The 26724-nt window shown below is 36.0% G+C and overlaps 1 protein-coding gene across 4 annotated transcripts in view; it reads left to right on the forward strand.

Annotated features, from left to right (window-relative positions):
- Positions 1-26724, forward strand: part of IBTK (inhibitor of Bruton tyrosine kinase) — a 114207-nt gene that overhangs the window by 26438 nt on the left and 61045 nt on the right. For 3 of the 4 annotated variants that reach the window (XM_060167230.1, XM_060167232.1, XM_060167229.1), the window contains 10 exons: positions 4605-5291; positions 10081-10177; positions 11300-11424; positions 15025-15135; positions 16484-16654; positions 18400-18517; positions 18607-18787; positions 20993-21116; positions 23480-23657; positions 26422-26599. In XM_060167230.1, coding sequence (XP_060023213.1) covers positions 4971-5291; positions 10081-10177; positions 11300-11424; positions 15025-15135; positions 16484-16654; positions 18400-18517; positions 18607-18787; positions 20993-21116; positions 23480-23657; positions 26422-26599 — 1604 coding nt within the window. In that variant the 5' untranslated portion in view covers positions 4605-4970. The remainder of the gene's footprint in view (positions 1-4604; positions 5292-10080; positions 10178-11299; positions 11425-15024; positions 15136-16483; positions 16655-18399; positions 18518-18606; positions 18788-20992; positions 21117-23479; positions 23658-26421; positions 26600-26724) is intronic. The other variant, XM_060167231.1, reaches the window with a different exon arrangement.

Below are 26724 nucleotides of genomic sequence, written 5' to 3' on the forward strand. Positions count from 1 at the left end.
GGAATAAAAATTTCTTATCTTTTTGTTACTGAAGAAATGATAGTAATAAAAGCTGCTATTTGTTTTTTTTTGTTTTTTTTTTTTTTTTTTGCGGTACGCGGGCCTCTCACTGTTGTGGCCTTTCCCGTTGCGGAGCATAGGCTCCGGACACACAGTCTCAGTGGCCGTGGCTCACGGGCCCAGCTGCTCCGCGGCATGTGGGATCTTCCTGGACCGGGGCACAAACCCGTGTCCCCTGCATCAGCAGGCGGACTCTCAACCACTGCGCCACCAGGGAAGCCCCAGAACTGCTATTTGTTGAATGTACATTTGGTAGCAGGTACCATGATAAGCAGCTTTATTTATCATTACGGTAACCCTTTGAGGTTGGTGGCATTGTCTCCATCTTCAGAAGAAGAAATGAAGCCTTGGAGACATTATGTAATTTGTAGAGTTATGTAATTGGTAACAGCTGGCATTGCTATATTTGAATCCAAGTATGTAGGATTCTAAGAAATGTTAGCTCTTAGTCACTTAGTCCCTTCATAATTTATGTTCATAGTACTCTGTGCCTCTCTCATTATATATTATAGTATAGTATCACTTTTGTTTATATTTAATATTCTTTTTTCCCTTTTAAGTGTTTAAATTATGTATAGTAACAAATTGGGGAATTCTTTTCTCTTGTATCTTAATTATATCCTGTAGGGTTTGAGTTATTCACATAAGTAGTTCCTTTCAGGTATTAGGAAGACACTGAAAACACAAAGATGGCAAAAGTTTAGAGCCTCAAAGGGATGAAATTAACTACACGTGACTATTTTGCCATCTGTCATGTTTTCCAGTTTAAACATTTTAAACTACTTGAGGCTTTGGTACTTTTTTCTTCATGTCAACTAACTACCAAACACTTTGCTTATTTATATATAGTCTAGTAGAAACAGAACTGGAGCTAGAAAGGACTAGGAGTTATCTGCGTCTGTGCTATCATTTCCAGATGGGGAAATCAGAATAGTTAAGAACTAGTTAGGTTTAGGATTTCTGACTTAGTGTGGTTTGAAATGGGAGTAGAAAATACAGATTTGGAATGTTTATGGCTGGTGCACAGAAATTTTTCCTATACATATATGTAAACTCACTTGTGTCGCTCTAAATAGTTTTATAACCGTTTTTCCTCTGTCATTCAGATAAATACAGTAGTCTCTTGGTATCACCAGGGCATTGGCTCTAGGACCCCAACGGATACCAAAATCTACAGATACTCAAGTCCCTTATATAAAATGGCATAGTATTTGTATATAACCTACATATATCCTCCAGTATACTTTAAATCATCTCTAGATTACTTAGACTATCTAAATACAATGTCAGTGCTATGTAAATATGGTTGAACCTTGAACAGCATGGGTCCACTTATACTCGGATTTTCATCAGTAAATGTGTACTGCAGTACTACAGGATCTGCCTTTGGTTGAAGTTGCCCACGTTGAACTGCGAATACCAGGAACCTAGTATAGGGAAAGCCAGCTGTAAGAGGGTCATTGTGTTGTTCAAGGGTCAGCTATAGTTGAAAATGCTGTGTAAATAGTTGGCCAGCATGAGGCAAATTCAAGCTTTTCTTTTTGGAACTTTCTGGAATTTTAAAATATTTTCAGTTGAAGCTTGGTTCAGTTCATGGTTGTGGAACGTGCAGATATGGAGGACCGACTGTGTTTTTTTAATAAATTAAAATGAAAAGAAGTATTTTGTGGAACTTAATTTGATACCTTGGAGAAGAGAATTTATGTAGAATTTCTACTATAAAAGCTTTAAAATCTAGGCATTATAGATGGGTTGACTACTAATTTAAAATCCAGAGCACAAAAATATTGAAAGAAGAAGATAATTAGGAGATTATAAATAAAAAGATGATGGAGAAATGCTTAAAGTAGTCCACTCTAGATATAAAATTTCTAATATTTTATATTGGTGGTTAGTTTTCTAACAGGAAGTGAAGAAACTGAAGGCTAGTAGCTTTTCAGGTAGTTGACAATGATATTTCATTTCTCCAGATCTGAATGGGCAAAGCAGACACGTTAGCATATTGGAAGAAAGCTAGAGGCTCATGTATGATGGTTGAGTTTTCTAGACTTTCCTGTGGCCTCCCTAATCAATATATTAGCATTTATTTATATTTTTAAGATGTTTATTTTAAAATAGGTATACATATACATGGTAAAGCATTCAGAAGAGGTTAGTAGTAGTAAAAAATAAGTCTGCCTTCCATATCTGTCTCCAACCATTGGTGGTCTTCCCATTTTCTTGTGTATTCTTCTAAACATCTTTCATGCATATTCAAGCATAAACATATATTTATATGTACATTTTCTCATACGTGGCATTACAGATACATCTAGTTTTAAGAGACATTTCACAATATATCTTGCAGATTATTTCATGTTAGAAAATATATAGCTACTTTATTCTTTTTGATACATGAATAATCTTCTGTTGAATGGACCTGCCACAACTATCTTTTAACTATTTAGGTTTTTTCCATGCAGTGATGCAATGAATGTTCTTGTACTTATGCCACTTCACACATGGATATAGTTTTACAGGATAGATTCTTAGGAGTAAAACTGAGTCAGAAGGAATGTGCATTTTACATTTTAGTAAATATTACTGAATTGCTGTCCATTAACACTGTACTGATTTATACTCACCAACAATGGAGTAGAGTTTCTATTTCTTCACAACCTTGTCAATACATAGTAATATCAACCTTTTTGATCTTTGTCATTCTGATAGATAAAAATGGTGTCTCATTATAGTTTTAATTTACATTTCTTTTGAATGATGTGAGTCTCTTTTTAAAAATCCGTTTAAATCCACCACCACCCCTTTTTTTTTGAGAAATGTCATATTCTTTGACTTTTATTCTGTTGGTCTCTTAATGATTTGTAGAGGTGATATATTAAGGAAAAATTTTCTCCTTTTTTGTCTTTAAAATTTTTTATGTATGTTTTAAATACTTGTAGTGTTTGAATACATGTAGTCAAGCATACATCTTGGTAAAAGATTACTGCTAATCACAAAGAACAGATATCTCATGTTAATGATTTTTAGTGTTTTCCTGTGTATGGGAAGGTGCAAGAATCTGGTCTTCTTACCTACCTAGGAGCCGGTAGATCCAAAGCATAGAATGCTTCATCCTGTTTTTCCCATCCTGAATTTCCCTCAGGATGTACTGTCAGTGGGCGTCTGCAGTGGGTTGCAACTTAGCCTTTTGTGTTACTGGATGATGAGCTACACTCTTCTTTAATGGTTAAAGCAGATGTACAGTGTGTGTTTGACAGGCCATAAGACAGGCTGTTTTAGTTAGCATAAAGTTCAAGCCAAATCATGTATAAGCCAGAATGACTTCCCCATATCTCAGTATGTGAAAATTTTTTCTATCGGTGGAAAGTTTGTTTGTTTTTAACATGGTTAGTTAAATTTATTGATATTAGCAACAATAACAGAGCAGATAATGCAAAACTGCGGCCATCTGAAAAACAATATCAAGGTGGCTTTGAAGTGCATTTCTTTTAAAAGTTACCTTTGAAATGGACAGGCGACTACAATTCCAGGGCTTGAAAAGCACTTCAAACACAGGAACAAAGTAATCTCTCTCTCCTTTCCTCCCTTCCCCCACTCCTCCCTCTCTCTCTCCTGTCAAATGACAAAATTAAAACAATTTAGTAACGACTTGGATGTTCTTTGTTCAAGGGAAAACAACGCCTGGATTGCGGGGGTGGGGGGGTGGGGGGGGAGTCAGTGCTCACTGGCGGTGAAGCAATCTTCCAAGGGATTTTGGGCAAGAGAGACTTACAGAATGTTAGAAGAGGCAACTCTGAAGCAGGGTGCGCTTGGCTAGGAGGTTGGGGATTTCCTAATAAGGCGTGCAGGTCCTGTTTTCTAGAGTGAGGTGAACTCGCTAAAGCGGAGTTGGAGGATTAATTGTTGTTAGGTTTCCTTGACAGGTGTGTCCTGTAGGTGCAGACTGACAGGTTTAGATTTGTGCTGTGGGTGAGGCCACTGGGGTGGCCTCCATTTTGGGGGTCCTGATTAAATGCATTAACTTAATCACTCCACATGAACATGTCTACTTGTAATGTCTGGATTCTGAAATAAAGTGTGAGTGAAGTCAAATAACTTAGACATACCACGGATGTGAGAGTCCTTTGACCCTTCCAGTTACCTGTATGGTAACATTTGTAGAATCCGGGCAGACAGGCCGAGGGTTGCTGCCAAGTGGATCCACTTCCCTTTCTTCCTCAACTTACTCGGGTGGAGGTGGATGGAGCCACCTTTCAGTCAGGCTGTGGCCGAGCAGAACTAACCTCCCTTATCAGAACTGGGAGAGGAGGTCGAGCTTTTGTCAGTGAAGCTCTAACCTTGCCACACATTCCATAGGGAGAAAATATCACTGGAAGGAGGAGTGACTGTCCTATCCGTGAGAAGTTGGTAGGCTCATTTGTTTGCTTGTTTGTTTTTGAAATAGGAATTAGGGGCACTTAAATATGGAGGTAATTGTACTGTAAAATACTTGAGCAAGAGATAGATTGTGTAGTTTTTACTCTGTCTTTCTCCTTCTCTTCTAGGTCCCACTTGCAATCATGGATATTTGAAAGGAGTGGACAGTGTGGAGGGGGAGCTCCCCTCCTCCTCCCCGTGGTGCTTGACTCCAGGAATAATTTATAAACTGTGGAAAGCTTTTTTTTAAATAAAGAACTTGTGTTTGATATAAACTTGATAGGGCTATTTATAATTTTTGGATTTAAGTGCCAAAATACATTGTACAGATCTATATAGTTTTATACTGTTGCCATGAGGATTTAAATTATAATCCTAAACAGGCCATTTATTCTCTATAAATCTTTCTGAATAGCACCTTTGTGTCCTGGCTTTTTCATTTTTTAAAATCATCTGACTGTTCAGAAGAAGTAAGCTGCATTAAAACAATTAGGATGAATTCTTCCATCCCTGACTGCACATCAAAATGTCGATCCCTGAAGCATGCTTTGGATGTCCTTTCTGTGGTAACAAAGGGGAGTGAAAACCAGATTAAGGCCTTTCTCTCCAGTCATTGTTACAATGCTGCAACTATCAAGGATGCCTTTGGCAGAAATGCCCTCCACCTTGTTTCCTCCTGTGGAAAGAAAGGAGTGTTAGATTGGCTTATTGAGAAAGGAGTGGATCCATTGGTGAAAGACAAGGAGTCAGGATGGACAGCTTTGCATAGAAGCGTTTTTTATGGACATATTGATTGTGTTTGGTCTCTATTGAAGGTAAGTGTCATGTGTTTATTTAAAACTATTTGGTCTGGCATGTATTTTTCTTAATCTTTTTCATATATTCCACTTACTTTCCAAAAGAGATTTGAGTTCTTATCAGTTGTTTGATATCTTTTACTATTATAACTCATCTTTAGAATTCAAATCTCATATATCCTTTTAATTTAAACCTTTTATGATGTAAAATTTTAAACATATACCAAAGTTTACAATGTATCATGAACTGTTGGCCAATTTTGTGTTATGTATGTCTCCACTGACTTTCTCCACCCCATGTTATTTTGAAGTGAATCCCACTTTGTCATTTACTCAGTACTATATATCTTTTAGTATTTTTAAGAAATACAGTTTCCTTTTGTATAACTATGTTATTATCTACTTTAAAAGGGCACTGGTTATTTAAATCACTTAGGGACTATGTTTTGAGTCGTGTGTTTATTTCTTGTTTGGCTAGGATAAAGTTTTTATAGTTCTTTAAAAAAATAATTAGAATCAGGGCTTCCCTGGTGGCACAGTGGTTAAGAATCTGCCTGCCAATGCAGGGGACACAAGTTCAATCCCAGGTCTGGGAAGATCCCACATGCCGCGGAGCATCTAGGCCCATGCGCCACAACTACTGAAGCCCGCGCGCCTAGAGCCCACATGCCACAACTACTGAAGCCCACACACCTAGAGCCAGCGCACCGCAACGAAGAGTAGCCCCCGCTCGCCGCAACTAGAGAATGCCCGCGCGCAGCAACGAAGACCCAGCACAGCCAAAAATAAAATAAATAAAATAAATTTATTAAAAAAAAACTACCTCTAAAAAAAATAATTCGAATCAGTTTATTTTAAATTTCCCATCAAGTAGATTAAGATTAAATCTAGGTTTGTTGTACTGTTTAGCCAAATAATATGAAGTGTTTTGGTATATACCCTGATGGATGTCATTTCACTAATGAATGCAAATTAAAAACTGTTAGAAGTCATGAGTTTTAAATTGAACAATTAGCTTGTGTATAGGCATTTAGTCATGTTTGTGGAGGACCAGAGAAGAACAAAGCAGTTCCTGTCCTCAAGGCACTTGTGGTCACATTAGGGCATTAGGGTGCTTATCTTCAGTGTCTTTATCTTTGGTGTCTGTTTTTTGTTTTAAATTTTATTTATTGGTTGATTGATTGATTGGCTGCGTTGGGTGCACGGGCTTTCTCTAGTTGCGGTGAGCGGGGGCTACTCTTCATTGCGGTGCACGGGCTTCTCATTGCAGTGGCTTCTCGTTGTGGATCACAGGCTCTAGGTGTGTGGGCTTCAGTAGTTGTGGCACGTGGGCTCAGTAGTTGTGGCTCACAGGCTCTAGAGTGCAGGCTCAGTAGCTGTGGCGCACGGGCCTAGTTCCTCCGTGGCGTGTGGGATCTTCCCGGACCAGGAGCGCAGGCTCAGTAACTGTGGCGCACGGGCCTAGTTACACCGTGGCATGTGGGATCTTCCCGGGCCAGGGCTCGAACCCGTGCCCCGTGCATTGGCAGGCAGATTCTTAACCACTGTGCCACCAGGGAAGTCCTGGTGTCTGTTTTTGACTTCAGAAAAATTGTTTACATAGTGGTCTTTAGGTGGTAACATTTACTGATCAAAATAATTTTCAGTATATGTTAATAGCAAAATATCCTTTTTTGGAGCTAAACTATCTAGGTTTACTACTTACTGAGTCCTCTTGGATGAGTTACTAAATCTTGAACCTCAGTTTCATCTATAAAAAGAGGATAATAGTGGTACCTTCCTTATTTTCCCCCCCCCAGGGAGTTTCAGTGAAGAAAATCTTTTCTTAAGTTTATTAATAGTACTGTTAATTCCTCTTATATGTAAAACCTTTGGGTATCAGTTTAATTTGCCTATTGTAATCTCTTTTACAGGAAGAGCTAGGTTAGTAAGAGTTAAAGCATCTATCAGCTCTACTTCTACCCTTTCCCACCAGTTTCTGCTGGAAAATTGGATGACTGCCAATCCTTTCAAGCCTGAGAGTGTCCTTGGATTTTCTGCCATCCTAGGGGTTGCCATTCTGGTGTTAGGATTGGGGGCTTCCGTTTGAAATAGGTTCTGGTCTGAATTTTGGACCTTCCCTCCCTTTGGGTTTCATTTCCCTTTAGAAATCCTCAATCATCCTCGCCACCTTGGCTAGGAGAAGCCAGGAAATGGTGCCTTGGGCCACCTTGCTCTTGGCTTGACTGTCATCATCATCAGAGTCCTTCTGATCCGTGATAGACACTTAACGGGGATGCTTCCCGCTGAAAAAAATATTCCCACAGAAACCTCTTTCATCCATTTAGTATTCGCATGTTGCTGTAAGCCATCTGCATTTTTTTAGCACAGACTTCTTTCCCCTTTTAACACTCCTTTAATTGGAAGGGCTGCAATGATGGGGTGTTCATGTCAGTTCCACTTCTGGTGATAGCTCTATAGCATTTAAGGTGTTACAGACTAGCAAGAAGAGACTATACAGAAAAACACATTTTAAATGAATTACATTTGATAAAAACTTTATAGGTATGAAATTTTAAAATTAAGTGCTAAAATTGTACAATAAATAAACACCCATGCTATCAGTTCCTGATTGCCAAAGATGAAAAACCTCAGCAGAAACTTCTTGTCTGCCAAAAGCCAGAGTAGAAACAACATATCTTATGCAGCTTTTCATTACCTTCTTGATTCCGTGACAGGAGGCATGTTTATGTTTGTAGGGTCCTGCTGTGTCTGTTACCTCTATACCGGTTTTCTTTAATTTTGGTGGTTTATTTATATTACTAACCTGGAAGAACTTGCTTTAATTTTTCCCATTTGTAAATGGAAAAACTCACTGAATCATGAGATTGTGTGGATTAAGTGATAATACTGTTTGTAAAGTATTTGGAATACATTTTTTTCTTTTTTTTAGTGCCTAATGTGTATTAGGCAGCGATCTAAGTGCTAGGAATATTGTAATGGGAAAAAAAAAGAATCCTTTGCTTGTTTGTTGGTTTGTTTTTTGGTTATACTTAGGTGCTATTTAATAAGGTAGTGAATTTACCTACTATTTTGGGGATATGTAAAGAGTTGATCTTTTAATAAATGGGATAGACTAGACTACACACGGATGCTCCTACCTTTAGAGTTTAAGGTGAGCATATTAGAAAGTGTCAGAGACCACCATATGTAGGGAGCTGTAAAGGCAAAAAAGTGTGGCTAGTCCTTTATGCAGTTGGGGCTGCTTAGGATGATGCAACTGTATGTAGTCTTATTAGGGTCCAGTTGGTATATATATAATAAAGTTTAGGACAGATTTATAAAACTGATAAAGTAAACTGTCCAGGGATCCTATTTGTCAGATTCGTAGCTTGGAGCACTCTGCCCTGGAATGTACCCTTCTTACCCTTACGAAGGCCAACCAAGCTCAGGTCTTCCCACATGGATTTATTATATCTAACTTTGAAAGTAGCAGGCAACATACACTTTTAAATTTGTTAAGATCTTAGATCACTTCTGGATTTTGTTTTATTTGTTAGCTCACTAACGAGTATTTTTGTTCATTGACAACCCTTGTGAAATCAAGTGTTATAACCATCTGGAACCATCTTGATTTTAATTTATTAAAATCCATTGTTACAAGGTAAGAGGAGATGCTCTTTCTTAAGTAACCCAAAAAGAGTATTCCAGCATGTTGTGGTTAGAGTTTAAAAACTTCATGGTTCATCTCAACCTGTAACTGCCCAGGTAAACTCTGGGTGTAGATGGATAGGCAGTGATCACTCACACGAGTTAAAATTATTGTTGAATGCCATATTAAACTATCAGCAAATATTAAAAGTTATTTATGAGAAGGAGTACATTTTGTGTTTAAAAAACTGTATGTAGTAATAATATGAATTGAACATTGCTCTATTTCTCCCCTCCTCCAGTTATATTTTAAAAACAGTAAATAATGGTGCTAGGGATAGGGTGTGCTAACTGCCTTAAATAAATGGGACAGAAAATGTTCTGTTTCATGTTTGAATTCTGGAGATATAAAACTACAGATTACTTTAAATTCATTCTTAAAACACACACACACGTGCATTCTCAGGGTTTTTTTTTCGATACAATCTAACTATAAGTGGTAAGAGACAATGCTCTGAAAATTTAAGTAGAAAATTTTAAGTGGAAAAATATATATCACACAAGTAGAAATAAAAGAATATAATTGTCTTCATGTCAGTAATAGACGTAAATGGAATTCAAGGCAAAAAGGTGGAGCATAGGTGATCACATTATAAACAGTAAATCCTAAAAAACATATATATAAAAAGTAAGAAGTATTCTTTGCCATTGTGTAGAAATCTTTACAGCCCTTAGCTGGATGTGGAGTTTGGCTCTTTAAATACGGAAAAAAAAGCACGTGTGTGTACATACACACATAGACCCAGACCAAAAGTTAGGGCCTTCTCAGTAACTGACCTGACTTACCACGGAAAACTTTCATATCTATTTCATTTTGATTTGTTTTTCATTTTGATTTTAAATGTTATTTTATTTGTTCACATTTTCTGGTTCTTCTTTATTTACCCAAGAATTGGATATTCGATTTCTTAGTTTCGATCTCTTAGTTTTCTTTTATGTGAGAAATAAATGTGTATGAGCATAGGAGATAATTGTTATTAAATGTTTATTTTTAATGTATTTATGGGTTTGATCATCTGACTTTTTGATAAATAAATTACTGATTATAGGTAAATGATTAAAAATACATACATATATATCTGTATATACACACACATATTTTTTCCTTTTTTTTTAGCATGGTGTTAGTCTGTATATTCAAGATAAAGAAGGCTTGTCAGCTTTGGATCTTGTAATGAAGGATAGACCAGCTCACGTAGTATTCAGAAATACCGGTAAGAAAATTCCACAAATATATTCCATTAAGGTACAGCTTAGAAAATTTTATTGAAATTTTATTGTTATAGAAATACCTGAGGAAATTTGTGTGGATATCTGCAAAGAACTTTTACTCTGGTATATGTTGGTTGATAACCTTGGTTTTCTTTCAGAGCACTTTGGTTTATTTTACATTTTTCAGATTCAATGTTCATTTCTGTGTATAAGAGTAAAAATACAGCCTAAAAAGGGAAGGCAGCTAGAATTGTAACTACTGTAAAGCCATTGATGTGCATTCAGAAAGTAACAGCATTTGAGCTAGAGGGGGAAAGGAAGTGATTCTTTTACCCACATGTTCCTTCTTCTCATTGCACTTATCTCCAATTTTTTTGCCCTGTGAGCTTTGGTAATGGAAATTGACTGAAAAGGAGGAGAGGTTTAAATGGGGGCACTAGTTAATTTGCATTTTAACTAGTGAGCAAGCTACGTAAGGACATGTTCTTCATTTTTATTTCTGTCTTGGACACTATATTGCAAGTTACAGTTATAATTCCATTCAAGAACTCTATAAGCCTTCCAAAATAAAAATGAAGATATATATCATAATTAGCTGTGATTAGGTTTTATCCCAGTTTAATGGATATTGGCCCAACCTCTAGTGTGATTTTGCATCTATCAAGAGCAAACTATTGGAAGATGATGTTTCTCTAGAAATAGGAACTAATATCATGTTTGCTTCATTTAGAACCTTTATATATTAAATGTTTTAATAACATTTTACATTTAAATAATTACATGTATTATTTTCATGGAAACTAGGTGGATATGGCGGGTGGTATTTTAATCATTTGGCAGTTAAACTTCTAAAGAAACAAGGGTAAAGTGTTAGATTGCTTACATTGGGACAGGCCTGTGCTGAATTGGATTTTCTGATTTCTATTCTTAGAGTTATATAGTAAATTATTAGATTCATAATTTAAAAGAGAGGGTTGGTAGTATCTTTCTAAATATGGTAATAAAATTAGTTTTTGTGAAGAATCATGTTTGAGGTAAACTGATTAGTGGAGTATATCTATAATTAAACTACACTGATACTTGTTTAAAATGTAAAAGAGTATAAAAACTAATTTTCATTTTAGATCCTACAGATGTCTACACTTGGGGAGATAATACAAATTTCACCCTGGGTCATGGAAGCCAGAATAGCAAACATCATCCCGAGTTGGTGGATCTGTTCTCTAGGAGTGGGGTTTATATCAAGCAGGTATGTTGAAATACAATCTGAGCACTTTTAGAGATTAAAAAGAACTTTTGTATTTGATAGCTTATCTTTTCATTTGGATTATGTTAACTTTGGTGAAGGTGCAGTAACATATTTGAATGAAGAAATTGATCAACAGAACTTTACTAATTCTTTTTAGATTTTGTTAGTCTTAATCATATTTAGACTATGTAAAATATCATAAAACTATGAGATGTTTGTGTGAGGCATGTTTAAAGTTAGAAGGCATTATACAGATATTAATTTTTAAAAGGTAGAGCTTGTGTTGATTTTCTAGTTTTTCTTTCTACTTAATTAATTAGAGTTCTTCAGATTGTTTCTCAAGTGAATTTGTTGTTGATACTCAAATGAAGTTCGTTATTAGTTTTAGGTAAGTGAACCTGAGTTCTTAAATATAAGTAATTGTAAAATTTTAATTGATAATTCTGAAGGTTTGGTCTTTGGCCTTATATCATTATTCTGGATGATTCCACTTCAGTGGATTTTGCTACTGTTGGCATACTCATCTTTCTCTGTAACTCTCTTTGTGTGTGTGTGTGTGTGTGTGTGTGTGTGTGTGTGTAATTTATCTGTAGCCTCAGCTTTTCTTCCTCTTGAGTTTCATTTCAGTTGTACTCCAGACATTCTTTCAAAGTTTTTAAATTTAACTGTCTGAAGTGCTAATTTTGCCATTCCTAAACTTTCTCTACTTAATTTTTAAAGCTATAAATCTCAGTTTCTGAATCCTGAAAATTACACCTCAGAATATGTCTTTTGAGTTCATCTCTGCGTGATTTTTTTTCCTGATGTAATAGTTAATGTCATTCCCCTTTTATTCCCCCAAATATTTGGATTATATATTATATGGCCACCATATTTAGGGTTCTGTAGAACACTGGTTTTCACACCAAAAGTCATTAATTAATGTATCACAATTAGCAGTTTAAAAAAAATGAAATAGAAGAGTTAAACTCAAGAGAATATTAAAATTTGAGAGGCCAAGAACAGGAGCCCACATGGGAATGAGGAGTGACTAGAGAAGTAGAGAGTAGAGTGGTGTCCTGAAAGCTAGGATTCTGACTGGCCATCTACATAGACCTCGAGGGAACTTAGGATATTGAAAGGACTTGGGATGGACCAGAGTCATAAGCCTGGGGTCAGAGTTTCTAGTGAGGGTGAGGAAAGCTGTTAGAGCAAGGCTGGCTGCTCTTCCTCACCTAGTTCAGAGCCTTAGGTAGACGTCGCTAATCAGTCACAGCATACTCTTGTTCTCCCTTCGTCCCTCCCTCCCTCCCTCCGTCTTCTCTCCCCTCTCTGTTTTAAACTGAACTTGAACAGGTCCTCAGAATTCACCCATCAACAGCCACTAATGATTGATCAGAGTTGAGGCACTTAGAAAGATACCTGTTTTCCTTTTCTGACTTAGTACATGATATAGTCAGATTTCATGAGGTGAGATTTTTCAGGAGCAGAGATTTTTACACAAAAGTGAAGGAATAATAAAGATGTTAAAAAAAAAAGTGAAGGAGTAATGGTGACATTAGGAAACGGGCTGATTGTACCTTCTGATCCTAAGATATATGTGCTGTAGAAGAACTGAGCATATTCCACTTGGTAGGGTTAAGGATGAAACAGTATACCTAAAGAGAAAACTACATTTCAGTTAAGGCAAGGATATGAGAGTATTTTGTGAAGAAATTAAGGATGTAAGGGATTTTTTTTTTTTTTTAACTACGAAAAGGAGGATTGAAACACAAGCACAGTGGATAGGTTTGAGAGGAAGGAAAGCAGTGTAAATTTCAGTAAGAAAAATGGAAGCAAGTTAATGGGAATATTTACTGAGCACCATTGAGAGCCCTGTTACTCACTGAAAAAGGGCTGATTCTGTAGTATAGTACCAGATGAATTAACTGCCATGGAACAGAGATGATTATTATTAGCATAATATATTCCTCAGAATTAAGATGAAAATGCATGTCAGTTACCTCCTTAAAAAATTCAGAGGTTTTAAAGTTGGAGGTCTTACACTCTGGTATTGGTTGTTTTGTAGAAGTCAGAGATTATAGAATGGCATCCTAATATTGAATATAGAATTGAACAAAATGTATTACTTGTGGTTTCATGAAATAATTTTTCCCTTACAGATTGTAACTTTGTATTACACATTTGAATACAATTTTGGGTTTTATTTTTAGACTTTTTAGGCATTTGTGGTACAGCTAATAAATAAGATAGTGATTTTCGCATTATCATAGGCACATGTATTTACAGAACTCGCCAAGTGGTTTAGGGATATGTGTAAACAGAGCTTGCAATTCAGCTTGTAACTTTTTTTTTTGGCTGCTTTGGGTCTTCGTTGCCGCGCACGGGCTTTCTCTAGTTACTGTGAACAGGGGCTACTCTTCACTGCGGTGCTCGGGCTTCTCATTGCGGTGGCTTCTCTTGTTGCGGAGCACAGGCTCTAGGCGTGCGGGCTTCAGTAGTTGTGGTGTGCAGGCTCAGTAGTTGTGGTGCACGGGCTTAGTTGCTCTGTGGCATGTGGGATCTTCCTGCACCAGAGCTTGAACCCGTGTCCCTTGCATTGGCAGGCAGATTCTTAACCTGCGCCACCAGGGAAGTCCATGATTTTCTTATTTTTCCAAAGGACCCTGACTTTCTGGAAAATAATTCTAGGATTTTTTATTTCTTAATCCTTTTTTTAATATCCTAAGTTAGAAATATTTATGGGTGGCATAAGAGATGTAAATGCAGATTATTTTTAAAAGTAAAAAAGGATTTTTAGATAGTATTAAGGTAAAATAAGTATACTGATGCATTGAAAAGTAGCAAAGTGTGGCCTGCAGGTTACGTATGTAAGTGCATGCATATTTAAAACTGCTCTTGGTTTCCTATTATTGCCTTCTGCTGATGCAGTTCAACCCTTTTATAGTAACCTTGTTTTCTGGTAAGAATGTATGAAAATGGAACTGTTTGTCAGAGGGCAAGGAGGGTTCTGGGAAGGAAGTGGGGAAAAGAGAAGAGCTTGAAAATTAGTGTAAAATTATTTAAAGCCATGTAATTATATTAAAGGTATATTAGACAAAATCAGAGGTATAAAAAGCATGTACTGTTTACCCCCCCACACACTCCCTGTTTATAAGGTGATGTTGGAAAAAATACTCTTAAGGCACTTTTATTATTTTCTTTAGTAATAGTCACTATTTGGTAATCTTTATGCTTCATATTTTACTCTGTTCAATTCTTGCTGTTTGAGATTTTATGAAATTAGAAAACAACTGACTACTACTTTTTGTAGTTGAATACTTAAGATTTGCATTTTCCTTTGTTTAGTCTCTTGTGGGTAACACTTGCTTAATTCCTTCTAAATTTTTCTTCCCCCAATGTCAGTGTTTTTAGACGTAGTTTTAAAATAGACCACCATATATTATAAATTTTTATTACAGAAAACTTTAAACATGTACAAAGTGGAGAGAACAGTATAATGAATCCTAATGTACCCATTATCTAGCTTAAACAATTAGTAATATTCTGTTATTTCTTTTTTATAAAATAAAGGATGTTTTATTCACAGAAGTTTAATAATATTCTCTTGTTTTCCTGTAGGTGGTGCTTTGTAAATTTCACTCAGTGTTTCTGTCTCAGAAAGGGCAAGTTTATACCTGTGGTCATGGTCCTGGAGGACGATTAGGCCATGGAGATGAACAGACATGCTTGGTAATTGAAATGTCATTATACAGTTTAGGTAACTTTGGTAAAATTGTATAAACTGGAAACCTCAGTTAACTAAAAAAATTTTTTAACCAACTATAAGGAGAAAATAATATACCGACTGATAATAGAGTTTACAAGATCAGTTACTTTCCTGGTGTATTGTGTTCAAAATAAGGATTTAGATATGATGCAAAATTCTAAAGCATCAAAGAAAAATTATATTGTATAGCAAACATCGAGTCAGGAGAGTACATAAATAAGCTTTAAAATATTTCCATAGTTGAAATTTAAAAAATCAGACTAATTGTAAAACTCTTCCTGTAGTCCAGGATCTAAGTTTTTATTCATTTTTAACTTCTCATTAAGGTATTTGTGGTCTGAAAATTGGGCCAATATTTTCATTGTATAATCACAAAATTGACTCTTATGCTACTGAAACTTAGTGCTAATTGGAAGAAACCTAATAATCATTACATTCAGGAAAGTTATTTCCTCACTAGGTTACTTTTAAGGTAAGTTTTTTTTGAGGGGACTGCTGGCATGTTCATCAGTTAAGAGGTCTTTAAAAATGAGAGAGAGCTATGGTAGTCTCTTCCATTTTTTTCAAGGGTATATTATGTTCTAGGCATTGTTCGTGCTTTCCATGCAATATCATTGCCTTGATTTAAGCCTGACAACAGCATTGTGAGGTTATAGGCCTTATTATCCTCATTTTATACACAATGACAATAATAATAGCACTCATTTATCAATTGTTTACTCTGAGCCAGAGAGTGTTGTGTTTTGTACTTACTAACTCATTTACTCCTTATGCTGATTTTTTATCATCCAAAATACTATTATTATTTTGTGTTCAGATGAAGAAAATGAGAAAAGATGAGGTTTGTTTGAGATCAAATAGCTGGTAAATGACAGAATTAAGATTTGAACCCAGAACAAATGACTTTAAAGGAATATGGTATCGTATGTTTGGTTATGCATTGAAGGGCTGCATTGATTCCTGTATTCTTATTTATTTCTTCACTACACCAATGAATACTTTGGCTGAAGAGCTCCCTTTATTCAAACCAGACACATTTGCACTTGGTGTATGATAAATGATAAGGGCTCAAAAATCATTTATTGAATCAAATTGTTTTATTGAAATGTCTCACTGGGATTTTGTATTTTACTTATAAAGCAATGTCCATTAAACTTATCTCCCCCTTGCTGAATTGTACAGTTTGCCTATGATAGGTACAGCTGTATAGCAGTCGTATCATTTGGGATGTGGTATCATAAGATTCTATTTGTATTTTGTACTTTATATAAACGGTTAATGTGATATACTGAAGTTAATTTTATTTTGTAGGTCCCTAGGCTTGTGGAAGGACTGAGTGGTCATAATTGTTCTCAAGTGGCAGCTGCTAAGGATCATACTGTTGTATTAACTGAAGATGGATGTGTTTATACGTTTGGTCTAAATATTTTTCATCAATTAGGAATCATTCCTCCACCTTCCAGTTGTAATGTACCTAGACAGGTAAACTTCTCTTTTTTATTTTTATTTATTTTATTTTTTATTTTTTTGCGGTACGCGGGCTTCTCACTGTTGTGGCCTCTCCCATTGCGGAGCACAGGCTCCGGATGCGCAGGCTCAGCAGCCATGGCTCACGGGCCCAGCCGCTCCGCGGCATGTGGGGTCTTCCTGGACCGGGGCACAAACCCGTGTCCCCTGCATCGGCAGGCGGACTCTCAACCACTGCGCCACCAGGGAAGCCCAAACTTAAATAATAAGGTGACCATTGGTGTAAAACCTATATGGACAAAAAAATGGAAGGCATTGACAGAGCAACTTATTTTACTTGTATTCAACAGTGTGTTTCTTCAGTGGTATATATTTTATTTTTCACAGGAGAAATTAAGCGTAGTAATGTACAGATTAACATTTGTTTGGAGTGAGAAAGAGCACTTGGGACATTAGGCAGCAAACTGCCTTAGATTCAACTTGTAAGTGTTCATAAGCATCAGGGAATCCAGATATTTTGGGTTTGAAATTTAAATAATTTTGAGGCCCTTCTTAAGAAAAAAATAGAAATTTTATAAGTAAAAAGTGGGCCATGTAAATGAGGCATCCAGAAACTTAAGCTTATTGGCTTCATGGTAGATCTGTCTCTGCGCAGAAATCATACCTGGCAAGTTTACGTGAGGGAACATAGGTCTAAAAGCAACTGTTTTTGTTCTGTTTTCCCTTTCGCATTTGTACAACCACCACCAGAGGGTGGCCTTTCCTCAACTTCAGGGACCTAGTACGCAGGACAGGACTGGTGCTTTAAATTAATATGTTACTAGAATCATCACATATAGCAAATGTGTTTTCAACTCATAAGATTTTGCATTTTGGGTGTTAGACTTCTTCACTGGTTTAATCCTCTGGATTTAAAATGATTATTAGATATACATTTTTAGTAATAAGCTTTAAAATCCAGTGCTTTTCCATCCTGGATGGCTAATGAATCAACAGGAATTACTCCAAGATAATTAGAGGTAGTTTGCAATCTGTGGTACTTCTTAGGCCCATTTTCCCCAACCAACTGTGGAATTTGTAGATATTTAATCATTTTGCAGACTTTAGAAATGGTAGATTTTACTCCCATTTTTATTCTCATTGTGTGGCTACCGTGGAACTCTGGGTTGATATGGACATAGCCAGTATTAAGTGCGGACAGTTTTGTACCCCAGGAGCCATTTGGCAATGTCTAGAAACATTTTTAGTTGTCACAGCTGGGTGTAGGGGTGGGAGTAGTGCTACCGACATCTAGTGGGCAGAGTCCAGGGATGCTGCTAAACCTCCTACGATGCACAACACAATCCCCACAACGAAGAATGATCTGGTTCAAACTGTCAGTAGTGTCACTGTTGAGATACTCTGGATATGTCAAATTTAAAAGTATCATAGTTTTCAATAAGAATGAGAATGCCTGTTTTGCATATTGCTTGTTAACAAAAGTTTAATGATTTGGTTTTTATACTGTGTCAGTTTTTTTTTTTTACATGTTTCAACTCCTGACTTAAGGTGGCTGCATCAAGATGTCTTGTATTCTGAGAAGAGTTGGGGTGTCAGTATTAGTGCTGAGATCTATTAGTGATGAATGCCATTAGCACTTGAGGGGGGTACTGGCAGCAAATATGCCATATATTTGCTACCCTGGTCTACTGGATCTTGTGCAAAATTCTGTTAGTTCATAGGTACATAATAAACTGAAGTCTTGTTTGTCTTTTGAATAGATGCAAGCAAAATATCTTAAAGGGAGGACAGTCACCGGAGTAGCAGCAGGCAGGTTTCATACAGTGCTATGGACTAGAGAAGCTGTTTACACCATGGGACTAAATGGTGGACAGCTGGGTAAGAAATCCATGATGACAATATCTGAAAAACAAATTGTATTCTTAAAACGGATATTTTGTGATTTGTTTATTTGTGTAATTTTTTAGGTTATTTACTAGATCCCAATGGAGAAAAGTGTGTAACTGCCCCTCGTCAAGTCTCTGCCCTTCACCATAAGGACATCACTGTGTCTTTGGTTGCTGCTAGTGATGGGGCAACTGTCTGTGTTACCACAAAGGGAGATATTTACTTACTTGCAGACTATCAGTGCAAGAAGATGGCTTCTAAGTATGTGTATTTTTGTGAAAGAAACATACTTTAATAATAATTCAGCTCTTCCAGCAAATATCTGAGTATCAGCTTTATGCATTCTCTGAAATGTCAAATGGAGAAAATTGAACGGTGGGAAAGTCAGGAGTTTTTGCCTTTGATAATCTTAGTCTTTTGGCAAACATCCAGTAAATATATATAAAAGTTCTTTGTAGGTTGTAAAATAGTATTTCTGAATTACGATAACATATGGTTAAATATGACCTATAAGTTTCCCTTTTTTTATGCTTCAGGTGCACAGAACTAGATGAATCATAATTCTTGGTTTGTGACACTATCATTGGTTCACGTTTAGCCTTTTATATATTATACACTTATTTATTTTAAAAAAATCATATTCTGTGGACCCTCTACTCAGTCCTTGTATTTATACCTAAGTGGTATATTTTCTTATCTTTGTATCTGTATAGGCAGTTGTTACCTGTTTTAGTAACATGCAGTAAACAAGCAGTTGGCTGTCTAATCAAAAAGTCAGTTTAAGCAGGGAATTATAAAACGTAGATGGGTCTACCAACTGGAGTTCTCTGTCTTTTGTGCATAAACCATATTTATAATACTTATAATGTGTTACCTGTTACTTCCATTTTGAATGATTTAAGGAGCAAGTGCTTAAAAACAAGTGTGAAGTAAGTTAAAGGCAAAATCCTATATTTTTTATACATTTTCAGTATTTTATATAGTTGGTTAATCCATATCTAATTTGACAGCCGTTATTTTTTGTTGGTTTTTTTTCTTGCTGTACGTGGGCCTCTCGCTCTTGTGGCTTCTCCCGTTGCGGAGCACAGGCTCCGGACACGCAGGCTCAGCGGCCATGGCTCACGGGCCCAGTCGCTCCACGGCATGTGGGATCTTCCCGGACTGGGGCACGAACCCGTGTCCCCTGCATCGGCAGGCGGACTCTCAACCACTGCGCCACCAGGGAAGCCCGACAGCCGTTTTTTGCTTGTCATATTTATTGTGTCTTTTTAAAGTATTCAGCTTTTATAGAAAGTGTTCTTTTCAGACTAATATTTCATTGGTTTACATGATGTTTCATTATATTATAACTGTAGTAATAAATACAAGTAGAGAAATAGATCTTTGAGCAGGTACAATAGCTCAGTTAGTAGAAGCAGGAATGTGTAGGAATTCTAGAGAGTAGCTATCCAACTTTTAAAGTAATCAGGGATTTGAATTGAAATTCAACAGAATGTGCTTTTGCTAATGTCAATGAGATGGTAACTTCATGAACAGATACCAACTATGAGGTTAGCTCATGAGCAGATGTCAACCATCAATACATACAACTTATCTTTTGTGTGTAACAACTGGAAGGTTATCAATTGTAGGTCATATTTCAGTTATAAAAACATGAAAATGTGAACATACATGTTTCTTAGAACTGACTGTGTAGGTTTCTTTCTGAGCATGAGATGATTTGTGAAATGTTAGGTTTTGTTTTTACTTTACATTTATAAAATCTGCCCTGATAACATTAAATTACATAAATATAAGTTACATCCAAGTTTTCACTAAGAAAATTCTTCTGTTACAGCTGGTTACAATGTAGTAATTTTGAGAAGAAAAACATTAAACAAACAAAAAAAGAAAAACATTTTAAAACGTGGGTAAAATATCTGAAAGGGAGGATAATCATTGGAGTAATAGCAGGCAGGTTTCACACAATGCTATAGGCACATCACGTGTGTAGATGTAATGAAATGTATAATGAATTGACTAGTGGATGAGTTATTAAATTAGCAATACTAATGATTTTTTTGGTAGGTATATCTAAAGTTGTCCATATTTGAAATTAAGGATTTTTGTTTTGATTTGAGGTTTAAATTTTTTCTGTTAAAATGCAGATATATTTAGGAGCTTTTAGCCTTATCAGTTATTTAATCTAGAGAGAATGTGTGTACATGAGCAAGTGAGGTTTTAGATATTTAATGTGTGTATCTGGGTAGGTAGAGACCTTTGGGGAGGGAAGGACTTGCCATAGAAAGAAATGGTCATTGTGTAGGGGAAACTCATAAAAGGAGGAACTAAGGATAACAAAGGTCAAATCATCTTACTCCACCTTTCACAGTAATCACCCTAAATTAGTGTTTGAACAGTAATTTCTTTAAAATTGATTGTATGTTTTAGAGAACATGTTAATCTAGAATTTTTTTTTTCACCCAGACAACTAAATGTGAAAAAGGTTCTTGTATCTGGGGGGCATATGGAATACAAAGTTGATCCTGAACATTTGAAAGAAAATGGGGGTGAAAAAATTTGCATTCTTGCAATGGATGGAGCTGGAAGGGTGAGTATATATTTATAAAAAAGCATAGTAATCTTGTTCTTAGTTGATAGCTGTAGGAGACCTGATAATGTAAAACTGTATTGCTATGATAGTGATGATTCCTGTTGACTTTTGTTTCCCTACTTGTTTTTGTTTGTTTGTTTGTTTGTTTTTTTTGCGGTATGCGGGCCTCTCACCTTTGTGGCCTCTCCCTTTGCTGAGCACAGGCTCCAGACGCGCAGGCCTAGCGGCCATGGCTCACGGGCCTAGCCGCTCTGCGGCATGTGGGATCTTCCCGGACCGGGGCACGAACCTGTGTCCCCTGCATCGGCAGGCGGACTCTCAACCACTGCACCACCAGGGAAGCCTTCCCTACTTGTTTTTGATGTCCAGAACTAATTATTGAGAGTTGGGAGCTGGTATTTCAAAGAAAGTATGATGACATTTAACTGATGTTGCATAGTACTGCCTTGTTAAACTGTAGTTTAAATGTTCATTTATTGTGCTTAAAATGAAAGTAAGAGGTTTTGATAGCTTATTTGATATATACACTGAGTACTGAAAAATGGTTTTGAATTGCATACATATGAGATATGTAACTATTCTTAAAAAATAAAAAGCTAAGCTGGCAATATTAAAAATACATAATTGGAAATTTTCTCTCAAATTTGGTTTTAAACAAATGTACACATAATATATATGCAGAGATCATAACTATCATATAGAAAATGTAATGTATTTCTAGATCACTATATAAAGAATCTCTGGGACTTCCCTGGCGGTCCAGGGGTTAAGACTCCACACTCCCAGTGCAGGGGGCACGGGTTCAATCCCTGGTCAGGAAACTAAGATTCCGCATGCTGCATGGTGCAGCCAAAAAAAAAGACTCTCTTACCTCTTTTCCTTTAAGTAAATAGAGTTCTAATTTTTATTCCTCTGATAAAATTGTCAATTAAAAATATGTATTATACATTAGAAACACTGAAAAAATTTTACACTGTGACTGGAAAAACACAGATTGCTTTCTGCTTTTTGTTTATAAAATAATAACATGCAAGTGTTTTCTGAGGTTTTATAAAGTGCTATACAAATTGGCATTTTAGAAATTGAAGAATTATAAAGCTCCACCTGCTGGTACATTACAGGCATAAATCTACTGTGGTTGATGATTTTATTTGAGGGAACTATATTTAAGAATTAGAGATCTAATTTGTACTAAAAGCAGGAAGCAGAGGCATGGAATTGCATTTAAAAGGTTGAATATGTAAACACTTGACTTTGGGGGCTTCCCTGGTGGCGCAGTGGTTGAGAGTCCGCCTGCCAATGCAGGGGACACAGGTTCGTGCCCCGGTCCAGGAAGATCCCACATGCCGCGGAGCGGCTGGGCCTGTGAGCCATGGCCGCTGAGCCTGCGCGTCGGAGCCTGTGCTCCGCAACGGGAGGGGCCACAACAGTGAGAGGCCCGTGTACTGCAAAAAAAACAAACAAACAAAATTTGACTTTGGGATTTATTTCATTTACATTAATAAGGATCTAGCTTGTTTATACATGTGGATATTTACTTCCTGTAAAATTAATTACTTTGCTGTAAAAATGACAACCAAGCTCTGACGGAATCAGTTAATCAATACAGTCTACTTTTTGTGTACGTAACTTTTGAGTGACCTTGGCAGATACCATTCTGTGCTTCAGGTTTCTTAATTATGAGGGGATTGAGCTTTTAAAGATCAGCAGTATTAATTGCTCAAATGAAATCATACTTGGAATACCAATCTGTGAAGCAGATAAAAGGGTTGCTGCTCTGGATAGAGCTGGATTGGGAAGCCCTCATCGCTCTCCATCCTTGAGCTATTTCTCAGGAACACTAAGGTTTGCAGAACCTGAGCTATTTCTCAGGAACACTAAGGTTTGCAGAACCACGTGGAAGCCATTGAATTCTATGATTTATTTTGTCTCTAAGACTTTGTTTTACCTGAGTTATGCAGACATCTCTTTTTTCTCCCTCTTGAGAGTAAAGTTTGGATTTTCATAGGGTGGTTTACATTCTTGTAAATACTACACCAAGTCTAATATTCCGAGTTTTAGCATTAAGATTTTTGTTTTTCTTTCCATTGTATCTGTTTGCCCCAAACAAGTAACAGTGAAAATTACTTCATAAGAGGAGTGTCTTTAAAGCATTTTTAATGCTTCATGTTAGCTTGATGTATTTTCTGAAAGACACACCATCTTGACTTTTGTAGTGTTTATCTTTTACTTTGAAAGAATGAACACTGAAAATACTAATCAGAGCTTTTATTTTTAGAGATAATATCTCTTGATTTCATTTTTTCGTTGTTCAGATGCTATATTGCTTTCTATTCCACTGAAATTTGGTTTTATCTTAGGTATTTTGCTGGAGATCAGTCAACAGTTCTCTGAAGCAGTGTCGATGGGCCTACCCACGCCAAGTCTTCATTTCTGATATTGCTTTAAGTAGAAATGAAATTCTTTTTGTCACAAGAGATGGAGAGGGATTTAGAGGGAAATGGTTTGAAGAAAAAAGAAAGAGTTCTGAAAAGAAAGGTTTGTTCATATATGTGAATGGCATACCTTTAGCTAACGTTTAATTTTATAAGTATTTATCATTAGGTTTAACTGACAAGTGTTATTAGGTTTTATCCCTATATCGCTTCTTTTGATTTTGGTTGTGTGTTTGCAGGTAAACAAAGGGAATTCAATTCACTTAAATCCAGAGTTTTCAACCTTTTAGTATGCCCTGAGGTCATGGTACATTCCCATCATAACAGGGGCACATTAGTCTCTAGCCTTGGCTCTCGGGGGCGGGGATATATAAAGTTTAAAAAAAAAAAACTTCCCAGATGGATTTGAACCATCTTCCAAGCTCCTTTTTTTTTCTCTCCCCAAACTGAGAATTGAGTGGCTTATGCTATGGGTTTTTTTGTTTTTGTTTTTTTACATGTTTGAATATATAAAATTAAACTTTTATAAAGTATCTTAGGACTTAGAGGAAAATTACAGGAAGAATAAGGTTTTTATGTTCATTGAGAATTTTAAAAAGTACAGGTGGTTTTATTAAACAGTTGCTGAATAATTGGAGATAAGTTTTATTCATTCCTTGATGAATATAAAGGAGAGCTTTAATTAAATGCTACCATTGAAAATAGAAGTCATTCATTACATTATATAGTTCATTCTTAATTATCTGATTATAAATTTACAAACTTGTGGGTTATTTAACATTGGTTTTTAACTTAGGTTAGCAGCTTTTTTCTTTCATCCGTAACTAGTAATCTGTTGATTTTTTTTTCCTTCCAGAAAAATTTGAATTCATTTATCTCTTTACATCTCATTGCTCCCACCCTAGCCCAAGTCATCACATGACTGACTGCAAAAAATAAGTTTTCTTATTTCCACTCTTGCTTCTTTTTATTCTCTTACCATAGTGAGCTTTTAAGCTCTGATCCTAATATTCCTGTGTTTAAAAACTCTGATGGTTTCCTCACTTCCTGTACATGGCCTACAAGGCTCCTGCTCTGACTCTTGTCTGCATCTCTGAACTCCTCTTGAATTCTCTCCCTCTCACTTACCACTCTTCAGACACACTGACCTTCAGGTATTCAGTCTTATCCAGCTATGATTAGTCCCAGGGCCTTTCCTAATTTTTCACATCTCAGCTTAATTTTTACTTCATCAGAGATGTTTTCACTGATTCCTTAATCTAAACTTAGTAACCCTGTTTTACTTTTAATACTCTCTTTCTATTTTCATCATGCAACTTATTTTACTTGTTTTTATGTATTTATCTTTGTGATTAATTTTTTTAATGCTGGTCTCCTATCAGATTATAAGATGGCAAGGACCATGATATAAGGTCTGTATATCCTTATAGAGGAATCAAAGGTTCCTCTATATTACTTAGCATTCAGCATATTTCCTGACACATAATAGTCCCTCATTAAGTCATCTGTTGAATAAATAAATCAAATTATTATATGCTAAAAGATATATAAAGAACATTTATAATTACTCAGGAAGTTATAAACATATTCTTCAAAACTATAAAGCTACAAAGGAATGATTTTTGGATAGTTTATTGAGTTGTCATATTTTATTTCTTTATAGATTACACAAGTCTATAAACATTTAAGATATATTTACTATGTGCCGGATATAGGGCTAGGTTTTAATAATACAAAAATATATGACAGGCCCCTGTTCTCAGACACTTACGAGTTTGTAGGGGCAATAGACATGTATATAAATATTTGCAGTTCATGGAGACAAATACTAATGTGCACATAATAAGTTTTTTGAGAGCATAGAAATTAGAGTAACTGAGTGTCGGGGAAGATTAGGAAAGCCCTGTGAGGCTGAAAAAGAGTGAATTTTTGAGAGAGTAACTAGAATGCACATTTGACTTGTAAGTGTTGGAAGTCCTCAGAATTGTGTCTTAGTCATATTTAGTGGTCTAAAACTGAATTCTGATCTCATGCTCATGCATCTGCTTTTCAGTGTTTCTAAGTAAATGGGTATCTTTCACACCCCATGTTCACTCACCCTCTACATCCCATTGGTCACCAAGTTTTGTCACTTCCATTTTAAATATTTTTGAAATCTTCACTTTCTCTAGTTTCATTGCTACAACCTCAGTCTATAGTGTTCATTCTTTTTCTGGACTCTTAGTTTCCTAAATGATCTCTCTCTCTTTATTTTTGTTTACTTTAAACATTTTTCATACTACAGTCAGAATCATTTCTTTGCATGCACATTTCATATTTTTTTTAAATAGGCTTGATCTGACTTTTAATGAAAAAATCATTTGTTTAATGTCTGCCTTCTCTGCTACATTGTGTACTTCAAGATGGTAGGGACATGCCTATCTTATAGGTTCACTACTGTATTACTAGGGATACACTGAAAAGCACTTTATCACAGTAGCACAGTGTGGTCACTCAGATATTTGCTGAATAAATGGAAGGAAGGGGGAGAAGAAGGGAGGGAGCAAATAAAATTTTTAATGGAAGCTAAGGAATTTTAAAAGGTAGTATAACATTGTATTTGCCTTTTAGATAGCTTTGGTTGCAATGTGGAGGATAATATCATGAATAATTGAGAATTGACCCACCAAAATTTCCTTTATATAAGCCAACCAATATATAGGGTGTAAATTATGTTGAAGAGAGAGAAGATGTAGTTCTTCAGAAGGACTTAACACAGACAGAAGATATTTCCATATTCTCCTAATTGTTTTTCTATTATTTACTCCTAAATCATTTTAAGTTTCAACAGAGCCTTGATTAATGGAAGTTTATTTTTTTCTTTTTAGCAGAGATTTTATCAAACCTTCATAATTCCTCACCAGATGTGTCTTGTGTCTCTGATATAAATAGTGCATATGAAAGAATTCGACTTGAGAAACTTACTTTTGCCCATAGAGCTGTTAGTGTCAGCACAGATCCAAGTGGATGCAACTTTGCAATCTTGCAATCAGATCCTAAAACAAGGTAGGTACTCTTGTATGTACTAACTTTCTTTTTTAGAAGGAACAATCACTGGGCTTTCTGTTTTCAATAGCTCTTGGAACAAATTTAATTGAAGAGCTGTTGTCAAGTCTTGTAGAGACTTCAGA

Source organism: Lagenorhynchus albirostris, chromosome 12 (genome assembly GCF_949774975.1).
Source record: "Lagenorhynchus albirostris chromosome 12, mLagAlb1.1, whole genome shotgun sequence".
Lineage (NCBI taxonomy): Eukaryota > Metazoa > Chordata > Mammalia > Artiodactyla > Delphinidae > Lagenorhynchus > Lagenorhynchus albirostris.